General features: G+C 32.1%; 3 protein-coding genes across 5 annotated transcripts; 2 read left to right on the top strand and 1 right to left on the bottom strand.

The window, feature by feature from the left end:
* Positions 1–1,370: 1,370 nt before the first annotated feature.
* LOC125071978 (histone deacetylase 3) lies at positions 1,371–8,074 on the bottom strand. The gene is made up of 7 exons (XM_047682431.1): positions 7,358–8,074; positions 6,703–6,891; positions 5,937–6,211; positions 5,338–5,525; positions 4,412–4,552; positions 3,185–3,294; positions 1,371–2,736 (listed from the first exon to the last, which is right to left on the bottom strand). Exons 1-7 carry the CDS (start codon positions 7,596–7,598, stop codon positions 2,576–2,578), a joined length of 1,305 nt encoding a protein of 434 aa, XP_047538387.1. The 5' UTR covers positions 7,599–8,074; the 3' UTR covers positions 1,371–2,575.
* A 132-nt stretch (positions 8,075–8,206) lies between these two features.
* Positions 8,207–20,615, top strand: LOC125071981 (phosphatidylethanolamine-binding protein homolog F40A3.3-like). Of its 3 annotated transcripts, none has more exons than XM_047682435.1 (5): positions 8,207–8,329; positions 12,279–12,375; positions 15,914–16,037; positions 16,990–17,203; positions 20,186–20,615. In XM_047682435.1, exons 2-5 carry the CDS (start codon positions 12,295–12,297, stop codon positions 20,322–20,324), a joined length of 558 nt encoding a protein of 185 aa, XP_047538391.1. In that variant the 5' UTR covers positions 8,207–8,329; positions 12,279–12,294; the 3' UTR covers positions 20,325–20,615. The 3 variants fall into 3 exon arrangements, with proteins under 3 accessions (XP_047538391.1, XP_047538390.1, XP_047538389.1); XM_047682434.1 differs by having other exon boundaries at positions 8,218–8,329; positions 12,254–12,375; XM_047682433.1 differs by lacking the exon at positions 8,207–8,329 and having other exon boundaries at positions 12,199–12,375.
* Positions 8,807–10,574, top strand: LOC125071982 (major centromere autoantigen B-like). The gene has a single exon (XM_047682436.1). The coding sequence runs from the start codon at positions 9,954–9,956 to the stop codon at positions 10,554–10,556; it is 603 nt and encodes a 200-aa protein (XP_047538392.1). The 5' UTR covers positions 8,807–9,953; the 3' UTR covers positions 10,557–10,574.
* Positions 20,616–21,442: the final 827 nt, after the last annotated feature.

The following is a 21,442-nucleotide window of genomic DNA, read 5'->3' as shown; positions in this document are numbered from 1 at the left end:
TAAAAAATATATATATAGGTACACGCTTCAATTTAACTGAAAACAGCTGTTATTTTGAAATACTTAATTAGCTTATAAAATATTACTATTACCTATTCTTATTGCTTAATATAAACCCTTATTTGTATAACAATTGTACATGAAAGCAGGGCTGATTTGCAACAAGATTAATAATATTCTTATAATTATTAATTATAACTACGCTGCATATTGTCTTAAATAATTAAAGAAGACATCATAGTACTTACTTTTACTATAAATTACCGTTTTATTGGGACGATGCCAACTGTTGCTGACGGAAAATCATTTTTAATCTCATGATTCGGATATTTCACACTACACATATGTCATTTTATCCGTTGGCGCGTTTAGTGTGACGACACATTCCATCATTGAAACTGATTTGTTTTTTACATCGGTAAGTGCTTAGAATTCTTCTGCACGATTTTGGTGAAATAAAGTATTGTATATATTAGAGGTGTTTTTAGTTAAGAATTATTTTTAATTTTCTCGAAAACTATGCAGTTTGGCACGACGTGTGTGGTATTTTTGTAATCAGGGACCATACTTCTCACATATACAACACTTTGTTTCTTCACAATCGCGCAGAAGAATTCTAAACCCAACCCAATATCTGCCAAATCGGAAGCATATATTACAATAATTCAATGATAAAATAGTGATAAGTATCACTTTATCAATGATAAAGTGATACTTAACCCATTGTTAACGGGTTGGTTGAACATCTAACAGATAATTGATACATATCTATGTAAAATATATATATCACCGACCATTTACAATTACATACTAATACTTATGATACTTTTAAATGTAACAATTAAAAGCGTATACAATGTGTATACTATATTACAATAGCAGGAGTTTAGAGAAACAAATCTAAGATTTTATCTTTACAAATTTTATACAATTTGTTAATACAATTTTTACTTACATCCATAATAAATACCACAGATTAATCTTAGAGCTGACCATTGATGGCAAATCAATTCAAGGTTAAAGTTATTTATTTTTCTTTTTTAATCCCGGCTGCTGAATTTCACCTTCGGACATCTCGTCAAAATTCCAAATATCACCCGCACCACCTAGATGTCCGAAAATCCACAACAGCGCGATTTTTAAGACATTTTCTGCCTCGCACAACCACTCTGTGGAACCAGCTTTCGCCGGCGGTTTTTCCGAACCGATACGACTTGGGAACCTTCAAGAAAAGAGCGTACTCTTTCCTGAAAGGCCGGCAACGCACCTGCAAGCCCCCCGGTGTTGCAGATGTCCATGGGCGGTGGTAGTCACTTTCCATCAGGTGAGCCTCCTGCTCGTTTGCCACCTTATGACATAAAAAAAAAAAAAAATCTGCCTTAAAATTATAGTTATAGATAAACTTAACTACTTAAGACTTGTATATACATGTAGTTTATACAGGTCTTAAGTACTTCTTAAATTATTTGTATAATATGCCTAGTGTTAAACGACATAACAGATATTATTACTTCAAACTCACTCTAAGCTTCATAGTTCAACTTAGTGTAAAATATCAACGATTTATCTCTTGATTGAAATAACAGAATCAATTCATTAAATAGCATAATATGATCTTACAACTATAATGATGATATCTTTAAACAGATACCTTGGACGAATATCATACTATACATTAATCATGATTATCATAAGTAGTTCTAGATCTAATTCAGGAACTGTATTCTTTAAATTACGATGAATGAATGAATTATTACATTAAATTATTTGCATTATGATCTTTTAAATATAAACATAAAAAAGGATTATATTACATAACGCTATATCTACCCATACAGAGTTTCTTCATAATATATAAGTCCAGTTAATGATTCTTTAGAGTAAATATCTATAATTTTAAGAAAGATTGTACAAATAATAACAAATACAAGTGTTCATGAAAGGATTAGGACATTGCACATTCGTACAATCAGTATCTCATTCAATTGCATCAACCGATTCTACTCATAAGTTTACTTGTAATTTAGATCCAATCAGCAATACAGAGTAAGAAACTCGGCAGTAGCATAAAAAAGTTCTTTCACATACACATTAATCTTCCCTCATTGGCAATTTTCTAATGTATATGAAATTTTGCTTTAATAATATACTGATGCTCATGAATATATTATATATTTAGGGCGTACAAATACTATAACAACTCAAAATCTCTCTGTCTGTGTTTTGTATGTATTAGTTTGATTATTAATTGGTGTAATTTTTAATAGATAACAACTCAAATAGTGTAAAATTGTTATCTATATCACTATTGTTATCCTATATATAATTTATATAGGAATGGAATAAAGAATGTTATTTACTGGTTTTTCACTTATAATCTTAACTAAGCTCTTTAGTCTTTACTCTATTAACGGGCAACACTTTATCACTTAAGTCCATGTTAACCTCACTAAGTCACTTGTGTTCCATCACCTCACTGTTCCTCTTCGGTAAGAGGTCACATGAACTTCTTCTTATACTTCTTGTAAGGTGTCTCTTGTCAAATGGCCACCGCAGGGGTGGTTTCCTCCGTATGCTATGATTCTTTAGTCTCCGGAACTGGTTCCTTGTCATTGTCTTTCTCATCTTCATAGAACTCATTCTTGGGCTCAATCATTTTGTCAGATTCTTCTTGACTTATACGTATCTCAGGATCAGGTTCATCCTTTATCCTGTATTCTTCCGGTAGAAAATCACCTGTGAAACAGAAAGTTTAAAAACTTATCATTATATAATAAAAATAACATAAATATTCAGACATTCTTCATTTAAAGTGGAGCTCAAAATTATTGTCATCAGTTCAGTGTATATAGTTTCTTTGATGAACCAATTATGATATATAATATTTTTTTTATTTATGTAAATGGTACCCCTCTACAATTGGAGATGAAAACTATGGGAAAAAAAAAGAACTAAAACTCTGCAATAAGCAAATGAATATCTTTTTACTTTAGGCTTTATAATAAAAAAGGCATGAGTGGATGAAGATGATAGGTAACTTTTCATTTTGTGCCATAACACCTTCATTTATGACATAAATTGAAATTTGACAAAATGTTATAGCATAGTGACCTATTGTTCTATTGTATCTTTTTTTAAATATTCTTAGAAGTTTCCTATAAATAACTGATGAGAAATAATTTACCCGGTATATGCGTCATTTGAACTGCAGGCGAATGTTGACACATCTTGAGATTGTCGTATACATGTTTAGTGATGGCCTCCAAATACTGTTTAGTATTAGCATTTGATGTGCTGAAAATAATGAAACTATATATAAATACACTGTGTCAACTTTATATATAAAAAGAATTGTTAGTATGTTTGTCTTCTTAATTATAAATACACCAGAAAAGGCATAATTTTTTTTTTCTGTGTCCATTCTACACAAATGTTTTAGGAAGATAATCTTTGTAAGTGCATATATGTTTATAAAGCATTGTAATAAATAAAATAAAAAGCTTTTTATTTCTAACATAATTAAAGTTATTTATGAATTACATTTTAATAATAATATTAGATAGTTATTAGAATAAATAATGTAGTTATGGGTATAATATTAATTGAATTTATAACTTATATAATACACGATTGTGTCGAAGGCTTTTTGATAGTCGACGTAACATAGAGTGATAAAAAAAGATAAATTAATAAATAAATAAAAAAGCTTTTTTCATTGCATTGCATTCCATGCAAAATCTATAATTATAGATATTTTTTTTTTTAATTATATAAAAATAAATTTTTGTAATATAAATAAGTAAAAAAATTATGAAATTGTTTAAATATATAAAACATAAATTTGATTTCATAGGTAAGGTGTTTCTTCTGGGAAATTTTGTGTTTGCATGGACCTCTCTCAGGTGAAGGCCTCTTCCATATTCACTATATTTCTCGATAATTTGTTCAATCGCCTGTATATGATATCCACGTCTAAAACCAGCTTGCACTTACTAATACTCTTTGCGACTATTACTGAAAAAAGTTTGTAGAGTGCGGGCAGCAGACTGATCGGACGATAGTTGCCTATATTCGTAGGATCGCCTTTTTTGTAGAGCAGAATCATGGTCAACTCTGACCATTGTAAAGATGTGGTGCCGGAATCTAATATGGAGTTAAAGAGGGGAGAGTGAGAGGGGACGTGCATCTTGCACCCATCTGTCCCCTCTCACATTTACAACCTATTTTTATTGCCTCTTTAGTAATTCCATCAGGCCCTCGACATTTTTCTACTTTCAGTCTTTTTATTCCTTCTACAATTTCGAGGCCGTCTATCATTTTTATCTTTGTAACGTCTTCTGCGGGTAGTTGTATGTTGATGCTGTCAAATACAACTACCCGCAAACTTATTGTAATATAGTGTATAGCAAACCTGCTTATTTCTGGATGTAATTGGAAATCTGGCGCGAAAAACTCAAGGTACTCCGTATAAGGCAGCTCATTTGAAATGTTCTCATCAACAAGGAGAGAAGTCTCGTAAGTCCAGCATCTTGCTACGTTCCGAAGTGTATATCTACAAATTATTAGCTTCTTTATTGATTTATAGTTATATGTACAAATATTAGCAATATTGTGTTATTGTGTTAGTTTTAAAACAAAATAAATTGATTTATTCTTTAATTTTTATGGCCTGTGTTGTATTGACTCGAATAACACCTTCAAATTTAATATTTTTAATAGTTATTTTTATTATCATTACGATTAGGGATGCATCCGATACCGATACCGAAATATCGGCGATACAGCAGGTTTTCCGATATATCGGTGTCGGTGATATTTTTCTGGCCGATACAACGATACTTTTCAAATTACATGTTTTAAAAAAGTAATGTAAACGCGCCTCCTATTTTGTCATTTTCGTTGCAAACGAGATAATATTTTGTTTTTAAACAAAAATATTGATTATTGTTTTTTTTAGTTACTAACTCTTATCAATGAATCTTAATTACTGAGCCTAATTACCAATATTCACATTCCAAGACTGTAACGTTTTATTTTTTTAAATAAAAACAATCAATCAACATGTCTACTTACATTCATTTTACCTTTATTTAAATTCGATAAGTGTATCGGTATCGGTATCGCCGATATTTTTCTAAGAGTATCGATATCGGTATCGTATCGGCAAAAAGGCGTATCGATGCATCCGTGATTATTATAATAGTTACATATTTTTTATTTAATCTTTTCAATTTCTGTTAACAAAGTTACATATCAATGAGAGTCAGGATACAAATGTGCATGGCAATGTTGGCCACAATAAACATTAACTTCTATTACAGTGACTAATTGACTTACCCCCCTCCACCCACAACCAACGTGGGCACATTGAGGTTTTTGACAAATTTGACACATTCTCCATGTCCACGAGTCGATAGAGAGAAGCATCCTAGTCGGTCACCAGCCAGCGAGTCAGCACCACACTGCAGTACAATAGCAGTAGGACGGTAGAACTCCATCACAGTGGATATCACTGGTTTGAAAACCTAGAAAAAAAAAAATTTAATACAAATTTTCGAGCTACATAAAAACTGAAAACATAAAAAAGTAACATGGGACAACCAATTGAAACAAATTTGTTTGTGTTATATATTGTTATTAAATAAAATAAAAGGCACAATACAATATTGAACAAAATTCAAGAATATATAAATTAACAAAAAATAAAATTGTTACTAAATATCTTATGTCAATTAAAACCTAGGTAACTAGACCATCTACATTGTATAGCTGCTTCGTATATCATATATATCAACATGATGTTATATAATCTATAACCTTTCTCAATAAAATGGCTATGAAACACTGAAAGTCATAAAACAATGGTAAATATTGCCTTAGTGTATTGACACAAACAATTTACAGCTTGACCATTTCTATAATACTATAAATCTTACCTGAACATAGCTTTGATCATCAATACCCTCTTTCAATGGAACATTCACCGAGAAGTATCGTCCACTTTCAGCTCCAATTTCATACATATCACCAGTTCCAGGGAAGAAATAATTACCGTACTTATGAAAGCTAACAGTCATTACTCTATCTGTCAGGTAGAATGCTTCTTGGACACCATCTCCGTGGTGTACATCAATGTCAATATACAAAACTCTTGGGTGATACTTCAAGAGTTCTAGAATTGCTATAACTATGTCATTCACATAACAGAAACCTGTAAACAAAGATCAATAATAAATATATTATATATCAAAATATTTCAGTAAATTTGATTTCATTCAAAAAACTCAGTAATTTTTTTTATTCTATGGACTTTAATTAAATTAAAAAAGCTATTTAATATTGCATTGTTAAGAAAAAGCCTTTTTTAAATAATTTAAGTAACTTAAGCACATATGAGACAAAGATTATATGGACAAGAAGGTGTCACATCTAAAGTAACAAAAACAAAAACTATCCATCTTGATCTAAAGCACTATTATTACTATTGTACTATTTGTAGAACATAAGATTTTTAGAAACACAAATGTTAGTAAGAAAAACACAGAACTTGCAACATAATATATAAACATATACAATTTTTAACTAAAAAAAGAAAACATTTAAAAAAAATGCTATTATTTTATTATTATATTGCAAGAATTTAAAAAAAATAATTTCAGATGGGATATTTTGGTAAATATGCTGTAAAATAACATAACTTACCTGAAGGTTCAAATTTCTTAGCATGATGCAATCCACCAGACCAATTGATGGCAATGTCGCAGGCATTGTTATTTAGTTTCATTGCACCTTCTAAAGAAGCACCGGTGTACATTGAACAGAAGTCAAACAGACCTTCAAATACCGGACAATCATCACCAACATTATAATGGAGAAGATCCTTTGAGTATGCTGAAACCAAATGCATTGATACCTGTTATAATAATGAATACAATTTGGCCTAATAAAACAATTTGAAGCTCATGTTAAAAAAAAAACTGATAAATAAGACATATTACATAATACAAGATTATATTTTTGATAAAAATAGCCTTACTATTTGTTGATTTCTGAAGGCAGGCTGTATATATTTAAATTGAATTGTACTATGTAGAAAAGAGTAACTACTGTAGCTTTACACTTAATTTAACACTGTAACATGACAATACAAAAATACTTTTATGAGTCTACTTATAAAGAATAATTAGATTTGATACACAAAAATATTAATGCAGTATATACGTTTTTTTTTTTTTAATTTTATAAACTAAATAAATGCCACAAACATCTCATTTACATTTATTAAACTTTATATAGAAGCATTCCATGATGGTCTAAATTGGCCAGATATAATTCTGATAATAATAATATTCCTTACTCTGTATATTTTGAGGGGTCACATTTTGCAGAAATTCAATATAGTCTTCACTGTGAAAACGACACATGTCGTGCGCATTCGCACGATACGGTCTGTATATCTGCATCTTCTTCTGGAGACCATAGTTGAGAACTAAACTGTGGGTCACGGATAACCTATGAGGCTTCATAGGATGACCAGGGCCGTAATGAAAATTACCTACATCTGGATTATAGAAATATGCAACTCTACTCTGACTCATAGTGGAAAAACAAACACGTATTCCTTAAGAATTAAAATAATGCCGAGGACTAGGGCAATAACAATTAAACGCTTTGTTAATTGAATGTCACCGAACATACTCCGAATCGTCTACTATTAACTATAATATTTCAGTTGACAATATAAGTCAGTCTTATTTTACAATAGCTACTGAAAATATTTATCTGGATATTAATGGTATAGAAAACAGTCAACAAAACTTCTTGGCTTTCGAAGTTTCGACACCCGAAGGTCAGAATGTGTCACTGTCACTTGTCAGTCTATACAGTTTTTTAATATCATATTTTTCTTATATACTTGTTCCTTATTATTTATAAGGGCATAGTGATTATATTAAAGAGCAAACGCGAAAATTGCATGAGTTTAAATAATATATTGAACCCATTATGCGTCTATGCTTATGCAAAATAAAATATACACTGTTAATAAAATTGATTAGTATTAAGCTCAGTACTTCTTACAGTCTTCATAAACATAAATTGGCATCATAATATGTATGTATTAATATTTTTACTAATGCTTACAAACAAAATTTATTAAATAGTTATTCCTATTTACTCTGTTGTTATTGTTATCTGATACGTCACAACTAAATGTCTAATTGACCGGCTCCAAACCAAAAGTATAGCATAGTAACTGTTGTCTGAATTGTTATAATACTATTTACATAATATATTCTTGTTCGCTATTAATATTTCAACAGTGACTTGAGTAAGTTTCATAAGTGAATAATATTACCATATATATTTGATTTATTTTTAACAACCTATTTCGTGGTTGTATTTTTATTTTTATCAATGCATATCACATAGCTATCACAATCAGATGTACATTAATCCCTCGAGGCACGTTACGTAAAGGTGCTAATGTTGAGTGCATATTTCCTTATTTCAAAATTGTTAGTTAGTTCCATTAAAAACCGGTTATCACTACTTTATGGTGACATTTACGTTTTAGATAATTATGAGATTATTGCGAATGATCACCCGTAAAGGTTATTCCGTTTAATGAGCTTATAAAGTAGTTCAAAATCTTCTACAACTGTGTTCCACTTTTAAATATATACAGTTAAAACCGTTTATGGCGACATCGTTTAGAACAACATATCGGTTATAATGACCAAAATCAAAGGTCCCGGCTGAATGCTATATAACTGTCTTATAAAAATATAGCTTTTTACGACATACCACATTAAACGACCACATTTGGCTAATGTTTTCGAAAATTGTATCTGTCGAACAACCAGCTGATCCGTATTGTAAACAATTTGAATAGGCACAATGTAATTTATGGTAAATGGCTATTATCGTAAAAGTCGTAAAAGTAAACACGTGTCGAGTTTAAGCGCAAATTAAAGATTTAGGGTCTTTTGTAATTCTTAGAAACAAAACACACCTATTTGTACACAAGACGCACCAAAACACAGTGTTGAGTTAATTGTGAAACTGTCAACATGTCGGGAGCCAAAAGAAAGCAGTTTAATATCGAAGAAAAGTCGCGTATTATTTCAAAGTTAAATAGCGGAGTTCCAAACAAAGTCTTAGCTAAAGAATATGGCGTATCACACTCGACAATTTCCACCATTTGGAATGGAGGGAAAAAATTCAAAACCTCTATGACAAAAACTTTTTGAAAATGAAACGAGCCCGTACAACGAAGCATACGAAGATTGAAGAAGCTTTGTTAAAGTGGTTTAAATATCAAAGGACAAATAATGTGCCAATAAATGAACCAATTCTTCAACAAAAAGCAAACGATTTTGCTCAACGCTTTGGTGAAGATTTTGTTTGCTCGTCTAGTTGGATTCAACGTTTCCGGGCTCGGCACGGCAATGTCGGCGGGAAAATGAGTGATAAAGCTGCCAGTGTTGATAAAGGTGTTGTAGAAGATTGGATGACGCAAAAGTGGCCCACGTTATGCGAAGGCTACACACCAGACGACATTTTTAACGCGGACAAAACCGGACTTGTTTACAATATGACACCAGACAGGACTTTAAAGTTCAAAGGAGAGAATTGTTTGCGAGGAAAAATGTCCAAGACGAGACTAACGATCATGGTTGCAGCAAATATGACAGGTTCCTGTAAAAAGAAGCTTTTAGTTATTGGGAAATCTAAGAAACCAAGATGCTTTAAATCTGTTCGCTCACTACCGGTAACGTATGAAAACAATGTGAAATCATGGATGACATCAAAAATCTTTGAAAGATGGTTGCGAGACTGGGATGCTGAATTAAAAGCAAACAATAAGAAAGTACTACTTTTGATTGATAATTGTCCTGCTCATCCAGCTGCTACCAATCTAAAGTTCATTAAACTTGTGTTCTTACCACCAAATGTTACATCTGTGCTGCAACCTGCTGGACCAAGGTGTAATAAGATGTTTAAAATCTCATTATAGAACAATGCAAGTGTTAAAATTAATACAAAACCTGGACAGTAATAATCAGAACAGCTTTACGGTTTTTGATGCCATCTTGATGATATCAGAAGCATGGGAAAAAGTTTCACAGAAAACTATAGCTAACTGCTTTAGACATGCAGGTTTTAAAGATCTCCCAACAGTAACCTCAGATTACGTGACTGACGATGACGAAGAGGACAACATTTCTTTATTCCAATTAGCCCAAAATTTACGACCTGCTTCATCTACTACTGAAGCAGACGCGTTTCTTAATATAGATAGGTCTATTGTGACTTGTGCATCGGCTACGGAAGATAATATTGTACAAGAAGTTCGAGAAGTTAAAGAAGAAAATGACGAACAGGACGACTCTGAAGAACAATTTACAGTGCCAACTTTAAGTGATGGTCTCAATGCTGTTTGTGTATTACGCAAAATTGTTCTTTTTTATGAACAGTTTCACCTGCAGGGCAATTATAACAATAAGCTGATTAAACTCCAACGTGAATTACAAAATGTATATACAAGACAGTAGTGTTCCAAACAAACAAAAATTACAGATTTTATGCATACAGGAAAATTACATTGTTTTTTTCTTAATATTAATTTTAATAAACGTTTTGATTGAAATAAATGAAATATAATTTAATTTCATAAATTAATATATTTTGCCTATTAATACCTATGACCTACACATTAAATGATACCACTTCATTAAAAAATAAGCATCACGGTTGTTACGACTATCGATTTTTACGACTAAATATGAGTAGTCCCTTCAATGTCGTTATAACAGATTTTGACTGTATTTTTTTACTTAAGTACATTAGTATAATTTTTCGCCCACATAGTTTGGAGGTAGTTTAGAAAAACATATGATTAGTAATTACATTTGGATGGAAAATTCTTATATCTATGCCATTTTGGAACATATAAAAAACCAAAAAAATATATATCTTATAATTTGTATTGTATATGTATTTCAAACCACAAAAGCAAAGAAACTGGAAACTGAAAACTGAAAAAATTTAATTCAATGATTTTTTTTTCTTGTATATAGTGTGTGGATGATCTGGAATGTTCTTGAATGGTTATTATCATTCCTTTTTGTAATTTAAATTATGATGAAAGCTGATGTGCACCAACATACAACAAATAGCTGCTAATCTAATAGCATGAGACAGTCAACCTTTGTGGGACCACATCTATTACAATGTCAATACAGTCACTAAAAACTATCAAAAATGTTTATACTACTTATGTCCCATGATGGTTACATTTTAAGCATTTAAAAATCATAAATTCTTTGGTTCTTTTTATATATCATTAAATTGTTAAGCTAACTCATTGGTTAATTTAACTTTCAAAATATATATACATATTCTTGAATAATAACATAACAGCATTGAAAAAATATAAAAAGCATATACAATTGCAAATTTAAGGTCTGGTTCCATGAGTTCTAGTGATGTGCTACCACATGTGGAGACAAGTCTCATAGATGTTTTATTTAGTTATTTTAACTAATATTATAAATGCCTAAGTTTGTTTGTTATGCTTTCACCAATCATCATGATTTTTGCAAATACATCAATGGCACAGAAAAGCACAAAGAGTAATATCCGAAATTGTCTCTATGTCACTCTCAGGCATATTCTCGAGCAGAAACTAAATATAAAAATATATAAAATATTACTATATTCAAAGTTCTATAATAGTTTTTTATAATTTCTTATAAACAAAATATTATAGAACTTTGAATATACATATTAGTAATGTTTTGTATTCTGTTTGAATATATATGTACATATCATTATTAAATTATGTATTTATTTAGGAACTAAATTAAAAATTAAGTTTGTTAAAAAAAATAAAGGATATTTTATATACAAGTAGAATAATATTATGATTAAAAAATTAATTATTATATCATTACCCTGAGATATTGAATGTATTCTTTTTGCCTCTAAACTTTTGAAAAAAAAAAAAATAGTTATATAAAAACGTCATATCATCTCGCGAAGATGGAGGAAATAGCTAGTGAAATTAATTATAGCTTTACATTCGCCTGTACTCGACAGATCAAACTGGTTCCATTTAAAAAGACAGACTTTTTTCAACGATTGTCATTCGACGGCCATCAGCCATCGTAGTCAGTCTTGCTGTCTATGTAATTGTCCTGTCCTATAAACATGGGTTGTCTATTGAGACTTGCGATTGTTTTGTTATTAGCAGAGAGCACTATGGTCAATTTTAGGGTGCTATCGAGAGCGATGTCATCCGTGGCGAGAGCATTCGAAGGGCATGGCGTGGTGCCCGATGTCGTTCCTAAAGCACCAACGACAGACATCAAGGTGAGTTTTTCTTTTCAAATAAGAAAATATTGTTTTATAAATACACTTAAAACTTCAAAGTGGTTTTAATTCGTCTGTATATATAAATATTTTTATGTGTTGGATTACCGAATTCAAGAATTTACCTGAAAATACGCTTCACACACTTCAGGAAAACTTTTGAAGTCTGCTTTTATTCTTTTGGAGAAAACATATTTAATTTTTTAATGTAATTAGTAAATCCTACTTATAGGAAATGTTTGCGTTAACATTTAACGAAACGTTAACAGGATTAAAAATGTTATTGGTCAAAACGTAAGTGTTATGAAAACAACGAGAACGTAACATTCAAAAATAATCTGTAATCTGTCACGGTTAATGTTTTCACGGTGTTGAAATAGTACTTGGTAAAAATTTTAGCCACAATTGCATTGAAGCGTAATGAAATATACAAAACTATTTTGTAAAATTTACCCGATGTCACGGTGAGTATCCGACACACATGATCACATTTTAGACGGCGTAAGGTTACTATCCTGACAATTGGTCACACGGCTTTTATTTTTAGTCGGCTATTTTTCACCTTTAAGCTTAATCTTAAATCATCATCAGCAGGTAGTTTTCTTTTATTGTCCGCCACTAGTTTATTTGCGAGTATCGTCCTATCATCTAGCCTTAGGATCCCTATTCCTTATTTCATCATCATTGTACATTTAAGAAAAAAATATTCAATTGTTAAGAGAAACATGCCTGTCCTAGTTTCCAGTGGATAAAGCCTTGTCCTTCCATTTTGTATGTCTCGTAGTTCTAGAAAAATTCTACCTATCGAACTCACTAGACCGCAAACATTTATCAATTTTTTTAAATCTTCTAATCGTATCTTATCTTGAAAAGTCTTATAAGTTGTATTCAGACAATGTTAATGGACTATAATTGCTTTACATATAAAATTAAATATATATGTTCTGATATAGTTTGGAAGGTATGCATAATAAAATAATCCCGACTGTGTAATTTCTCGCGGTAATCAGATCGGACCCCTAAAGTAGAAGATACTGGTAATGACCATTACGCCAATCCGCCATCCATTGTTCACAATTACGGGAAATTGTATGTTTTCTCAAATCAAGCTGCTACTTAGCGTGTGTTATTTACGGCTAATGTAAGGACTTTTATAACAACATCTATTTATCATTATCGTTCATCATTACGTGAAATATCATGCTGGAAATGTGATAATAAATTATTATTACTTTAGTTTTGTACAAAAACAATACTGCAATTAAATTCATTGATATATATATTTTTTACATTAGTTGATTTTCGGAAGATTCTTCGGAACTTTTCGTCGTTATGACGTCCCAAAACTTGAAACCAGTCACTTATGCTGCCAAACCGTAGGATTTTTTGGAGTTGAAGCCAACATTCTCATTCCTTTGTTGGATTAAATTTTGAAATAGGCGTATATAATTATAGTTTCATCAGAACTTACAAACCTTCTTAAATAAATCGTTACATCCTCTAAAAAATGTACGACATTCTGCGGTATCTATATTCGAATTCTCTTAACTAATAGTGAACAATTGTAGCTTAATACTTAATAGACTATTTCTTTTTTATTATCTTCATCATCTCAGATGTCACCGACGTTTTTAATCTCCGGACCACTTGACGTGAATTTTTACTTTCGGAGAATTTCTTAAGTTTTCAGCATCACCAACTTCAGACCACTTCACTTTAGTTGCTATGACCTCACATTACTTTAATTTAAATTAAATTAATTCACTCATATTCTTAAAAGACAAAGCACTATCTCTTACGACATAAATGTCAAATATACAATTTGATCATTCAAAGTGAAAATACTGTCGTAAATAAAAAAAATAATAAAAACACTTTTACTTTCGTACTATGTCAAATGTCTGATATGAAATGTCGTTTAATTATTTATTAATAATGATTCACGTATAGCCTATTCCAATCGAAGTAGGAATAAAGATAAACAAACCTTAGATTTACGTATTTCATTCGATTTGCTAATAGCTCAACTATATTGTGTACTACTAAGAGTTGAATATGATTAATATATATTTATTTATAATACAACACTATTACTTATTTCCACTTTAATTTTATTTCCAAAATTCCGATAACAGTTTTGTCGACGTTCAAAACGCCATTTTTACGCAAATCCATAGTGAGTATCATAGATTAATCAAGCTCTCAGCCAATTATATCGCGTCAATTTGCTGTCAAATGTTGTTTATTTGACTTTTTCCTGTTATGGTTAGAATAGAGTATATAGATTATATTCACTGCGACTATATTGCTGTAACCACATGATTTAGTTATAATATTTCCGGTGTGTGATGAGAATGATTACCGTAATTTGCGAGACCATATATCTGTCGTACCACTTTAATCGAGTAAAACTATAAAGAATTAAAGTAAGATTATATGCTCGTTAAAACATCTCATTACTCCTTATGAGAATAATTGAGATGTATACTTGTCATAATAAAATATTTCTATGATAGACAAAATGAATTGAGCCTTTAGTACCCAAGAATAGAGATCATTTCCGATGTTTCGGTCATACCAAAATTTTGGGCAGTTTTTGGGAAGGATTATTTTCTAAGAAACTTTTTTAATGGTATTCATATTAAAACCAATTACATTAGTCCGTATTTCATACCTAAACTAAGTTTTATCTTGCTTTGTTTTGGCTAACACCAGCTCCAATTTTCATCACCACGTTTTATTAAGATCAATTTATACTAGCATACACAATTAGTGACATATGACCTAATTTTCTATTGTTATCATTTTTATTGACGTTTCTAATTTATGCACCCAAAAAAATATTTAATAAAATGAGAATCATTACAATTGTTAAGTATGCGATGATTGACGAAGAAGAAGGGACTAATGCAATATTGTCTACCCTTTGTCCACTCTCAGGAGAGGTTTTATTTTTAAATAAATTAAGAAAATGAAGTTAGGATTACCGGAAAACGAATTTCGTCATTCGGATTCAATTTCGGATAGGACTAAGAGTACCTCAAAATAACTTTTGGTGACTTATATATTTAACGAAACATTAAATTCTGAAAGTTATTTCGACGTATGGCTGAATATATTTAAATAATATTATGTATGTGGAAAACGAAAAAAAATTTGTATGTAGTTTCGTTCAGTGGTTAGTTCTTTAGATTGTCTAATGGAAAATCTGTGCCAGATTTCATGACGAAATTCAGAATCCGGTTTTCGGAAATTATCCAAAAAAAATTATCAATACCTTCACAAAGCTATTGAGAATAATACAACTGTAAACATATGGATGAATTGATAACCTCCTTCTTTTCGAAGACGGCTAATTAAGTGTATATATGTTCGCACATTTATTATTATAATAACAAGTCTTTAATTTTATATATCTCTTCTACCTTTAATACGTATATAGTCTTAATAATCTGTATATGTACTAATTATGGAGAACAAGAAGATGTTTGTACTCTGAAAATAAATAAAAGTAAAATATTGTTTTTATCTTGTTCAGGTAAAATACCCAAGCGGCGTTGAAGTTAATTTGGGCAATGAGCTCACTCCCACTCAAGTGAAGGATGTGCCAACCGTGACGTGGAATGCCAAACCTGAAAGTTACTACGTGCTTGCCATGACTGGTATGTACATATTACATATAAATTAACATTATATACATTACTAGCGACCCGCCCAGGCTTCGCACGAGTGCAATGTTGACACAAAATATACTACAGAATGTCTTAAAACGTTCATAGTTATTCAGTCGTTAGACAATACAAACCGCTATGTCCCTGCGTTTTAAATAAAGTAAAGTAATTTTACAGACGAACAGACAGCGGTGACTTTGTATTATACTATGTAATGATAATGATATCAACAATTTCCAATTGTTATTTAATGAAAAGTCTGACCACACATAGATATCAAAACAAGTTGCTTTCCGTAATAGACTAACTTTATTTTTCTTAAGAACGTTACACATAGCAATACATAGATGGCGTTACTTATCACATTTGACTATTTTGTTACCTATATTCAAACAATAAGATGTGTCTATAAGTAAAAAAGCGTATCATGGTTATTACTACTCATGAATAATTATAATTATATTGAGATATCTTGGGTTTGCCTGTGTACGCTTCATTTTCTTTTGTGTAATTGAGATTACTTATTATAACGAATAATATAATATATTATTATATCACATGTGCCCAAGATTCACCCCAACAGCAACTATATGTAAGAAAACTTTCTGTTAACACTTGTAGCTCAGGATTTATTACAAAATATATTAATTGCATGAAAGTTATGTAAAGTTTGATTTATTCCTTTATGGTTAGGAATTTACTGCTAATAAAGTTGTAAGTTAAGAAATTGTAATATGCAGAAAAAGTCGTATTCAAAAATTCAAAAATTCAAGGCGAGAAATTATTAGAAAATATCGAGATATTGCGTCTTGATATTGGAAGGGTGTCAATTAATACTGAAAATGGTAACTGATTTCATAGACATATCTTAAATGAGGAAAATAAAGACTAGAGTCCATCACCTTAAAAAAAAGTAAAAATTCAATAAATGATATTTTTTCAGACCCAGATGCGCCATCCCGAAAGGAACCAAAGTTCCGTGAATGGCACCACTGGCTGGTTGGCAATATTCCCGGAAACAACGTGGCCGCAGGCGAGACACTTTCCCAGTATGTTGGTTCAGGACCCCCGCCAGAGACTGGCCTTCATCGTTACGTGTTCCTTGTATACGAACAGCCCGGGAAGCTGACGTTCGATGAGCCGCGTCTTACCAACAGGTAGATAATTGTAGTGTAATATTTTTTTTATGGTATAGGACGCAAATGAACGGGTGGCTCACCTAATGGAAAATAACTACGACCGCCAACGACACTGGGAGGCTCGCAGCTGCGTTGCCGGCCTTTAAGAAATGTGTGGGTTATTTTCTTGAATGTTACCAAATCTTGTCGGTTCGGAAAAACCGCTAGCAAAAGCTGGTTCCTCAAAGTAGTGCGATTCAGAAAATGTCTTAAAAATCGCGCTGTTATGGATTTTTGAACATCTAGTTCATGCAAACAAAACTTCAAATTCTGAAGCGATGTTAGAAGGGAAAATTCGGCATCCTGGATTAATCCAAACAATACCTCGGTCAAATTCGGTCGAACATTCATAGTGATCTACCAGGCCAGTAACTTTTTTCCGCTGTCTAAAATTAATTTTATTGTTAAATCGTAACAAATCATTAAATCTATCTTTATTTTTTTTGCACATCTATGGCTGGAGATCCAAATGAGACCATAACCGATTTTTTATGTGCATATCTTATCTTATGTATATATCTATCGTCCCATAATCACTGAGACTAAAATCGGCTTATGCCATTAATATATATATAAGATTATATAAGTATAGACTATCAAATGTTATATACATAATTATAAACTATATCATACTTACATACCTTATTTAGAGATGACCAATTGACCGCGAAAGTAAAGGAGACTCGACGTTTTCCCGAGAAATATTAGCACAGCCGGTGTAAAAGGTGTCCAAAACTAATGCTAATTGCGGAGCATATGTTCGTAGAACAATGAAAGGTATGCTATCGGGACCAATCGACTCGTGAATATCCAAGGAAAGAAGTGTTTTAGGAAGTGCACTTAGTCGGATTTTTACATCCGGTACCGTGGTATAAAACAATGGGGTTGTTAGTAGTGTCAATCCTCAGTCGTCCAGAGTCGAGTTGGACCCGAAAAAGAGCCTAAAATATCAGCTTTTTCCATCGCGGTATGGGCCAGCAACTCGCCGTCCCGGTGCAAAGATAGAAAAGAAGGCCGATACAAATACCCTAAGACAGCCTTAGCGAGAGACCAAAACACACGTGTTCCTGTAGGAAGACCCACCAGCCTCTCGCCAATTCTGCCACTGTGCTCCTTTCTCGAAACGTTTCCGAACGTCCACAGCCGACAGCAGTTGAGACTTGCAAATCATGACTTAACTCACTCAACACCAAAAGCTTGCTTTATCGATGTCCATTTTCTTCCTTGTATTCCTTAATAATAAAGATAAATATTCAATGTTGACCTTGGTTCAACTAAATATGTAAAGATCTGCAATTGTTCTGTTATTGTCATATAGTAAACCTCCCAATTTTGGTTTTAGACTGTCTATTGTATCTTTTATTAAGGAAACTTAAACCTATATGTGCCTGGCAAATAGGTATTTTTTTTTTATAATATCGGTGGGCGGAATAGCAAATAGGGCACCTGATGGTAAGTGACCACTACCGCCCATAGACCATGGCGCTGTAAGAAATATTAACCATTCCTTACATCACCAATGCGCCACCAACCTCGGGAACTAAAATGTTATGTTCCTTGTGCCTGTAGTTACACTGGCTCACTCACCCTTCAAACCGGAACACAACAATACTTAGTACTGCTGTTTGGCGGTAGAATATCTGATGAGTGGGTGGTACCTACCCAGAAGGGCTTGAACAAAGCCCTACCACCAAGTATACATACAATATTTATTTTCAAAGATTTCCATTCGATTGTACCGCATTTGATGTGATCGCATGTACTTTAAGGGGGTAAGAGATACGGGGTTGCGTAAAAAGAAGTAGTAGTAGAGGTAGGTCAGCAAAAGGTATTTAATTTTTATGACTTATATTCGATTGTACCAGGTTTATCTCAAATTGAACCGCATTATGAATTGTTTCTACCTAAAGGGGTAAAAGATAACCGAATATTTATAAAACTAACAATTAACTCGTTAAATAGACGTGAAGTCTTGTAAAAAAATAAATTGTTGAATATATGTTCCTGTGTGTTTGTACAAACGAGTACAAACGACGATAAAACGAGAACTTATCATAAAACTCATTAACGCGTAAAATAGCACATTCAAGTAAAAAATAAATTGTAAAATTTGTACTCTTGGGTATAATGATGATATATATTAAAGAAAAATTAAAAAAATTGTAGCCGAGCTTATAGCCCAGTGGTTTGAACGCGTGCATCTTAACCGATGATTTCGGGTTCAAACCCAGGCAAGCACCACTGAATTTTCATGTGCTTAATTTGTGTTTATAATTCATCTCGTGCTCGGCGGTGAAGGAAATCATCGTGAGGAAATTCTGCACACATGTGTATTCTATTAAGCCGCATTGGAGCAGCGTGGTGGAATATGCTCCAAACCATCTCCTCAAAGGGAGAGGAGGTCTTAGCCCAGCAGTAAGAAATTTACAGGCCGCTAATGTTAATGTTAAAATATGTGGTTATGATTTATCTCATGCTCGGCGGTGCAGGAAAGCATCGTGAGGAAACCTGCATGTGTCTAATTTCAACGAAATTCTGCCATAATTGTGTTCCACTGACCCGCATTGGAGAAGCGTGGTCGAATATGCTACAAAACGTCTTCAAAGGGAGAGGAGACGTTAGCCCAGCAGTGGGAAATTTACAGGCTGTTAATGTATCCGACGTACCATCGTATGATGGAAAATAACCAAAACAGTCTATGAATAGATTAACGTGACAGCCTGTTTGTAGAACTACAATAACTATCCGTTGTAAGGATATCCCATATCCCTTGTACACCTAATTGCCGACTTCACATAGGTGAAACATAAGACCTGTTTTATATTGAAGACGCAGTTGATACTTACTTCCTTTTTAACTTCCACAAACAATCATTGTCACGTTCGTAGCATTTATTTCACTATTATTATGTATAATTTCATATCCATGACCGAATTATATTAAATGTTAATGTTTTTATAGATCTGGCGATAACCGTGGAGGATTTTCCATTGCAAAATTCGCTGCGAAATACAACCTTGGCGATCCCATCGAAGGAAACTTCTATCAAGCTGAATTCGACGATTACGTACCAATTCTGTATAAGCAACTGGGAGGCTAAACCACATTTAAACACCCCTGTATAGTTTGTTAATATTTAATTCCTGTGAAATATACCTATTATTTCTGCTTTTAAAAATAATTTATGATTCATATCATGCTATACAGGATGTTGTTTAATGAGCTTGGATTTTATAAAAAGACTGAAATCAACAAAGTTGATATATTACTTGAATATAATCAAGAAACATCAAATCCAAACTCATTAAGGTGTTTGAAATAATGGCATATAAATATGTATATTTAGCTCGTAAGATTACCTTCCAAAATAAAATATATAGTTCGTCGTGTGTTCAGCTTCTTTTATTATTCCAGTACACATTAACAGAAATCGTGATCGCGTATTTTCAATAATTGTCCGGACACAAAAATATTTAGAGAATCTTTTGAATTCCTCTATTTGGACAAATATGACATATATCGAAATTTATAGCAAACTAACGACCTGCCGGCTTCGCACGGGTGCAATGTTGATACTAACAACTACAGAATGTATACAACGTTCACAGTTTTTCAGTCATTAGACAATAAAAACCCCTGTCCCTGAAGTGTCCCTGCGTTTGAAATCTGTAATATCTTCGAAAATATTCGAAAATATTTATATTACATGCTGTAAAAAGCCATATTGCCATGTCCATATTAAACGCACAATATATTCAAGGTATTAAATTGGATAAGGATTAATGCTGTTTTGCTTAAAATCGCTTCGAAAATAAGCCTTAAAATAATTTATCGTAATAAGTAAAGGATAAAAAATAGTTGTGGGCTTTCCCTAAGAGATAGACGTATACCATCGCGGCCTTTTTTGACCTGCTTTTTAAGATGTACAATACTGTAGTACATTATTTTGATATATCTCGTAGGGTTCAACCAGCGTTTGCAATGTAAGCGCAAAAAATGTATTTATTTACGACATCACTACAGAAACCTCTAAAATTATCTGTGGTCTCTACTATATTGTGCATGTATTATACATATAAACCTTCTTGAATCAATTTATTAAAAAACACCGACAGAAAGCGGTAAGTGACTTTGTTTTATACTATGTGAATTTGGTTGTGGTTTAATTTACACGTCAATAATTTGATCAAATATCGTTACAAGAACACGTTCAGTCAG

Source organism: Vanessa atalanta, chromosome 20, assembly GCF_905147765.1.
Source record: "Vanessa atalanta chromosome 20, ilVanAtal1.2, whole genome shotgun sequence".
In the NCBI taxonomy this organism is placed as follows: Eukaryota; Metazoa; Arthropoda; class Insecta; order Lepidoptera; family Nymphalidae; genus Vanessa; species Vanessa atalanta.
This window is presented reverse-complemented; position numbering and strand designations above follow the sequence as displayed.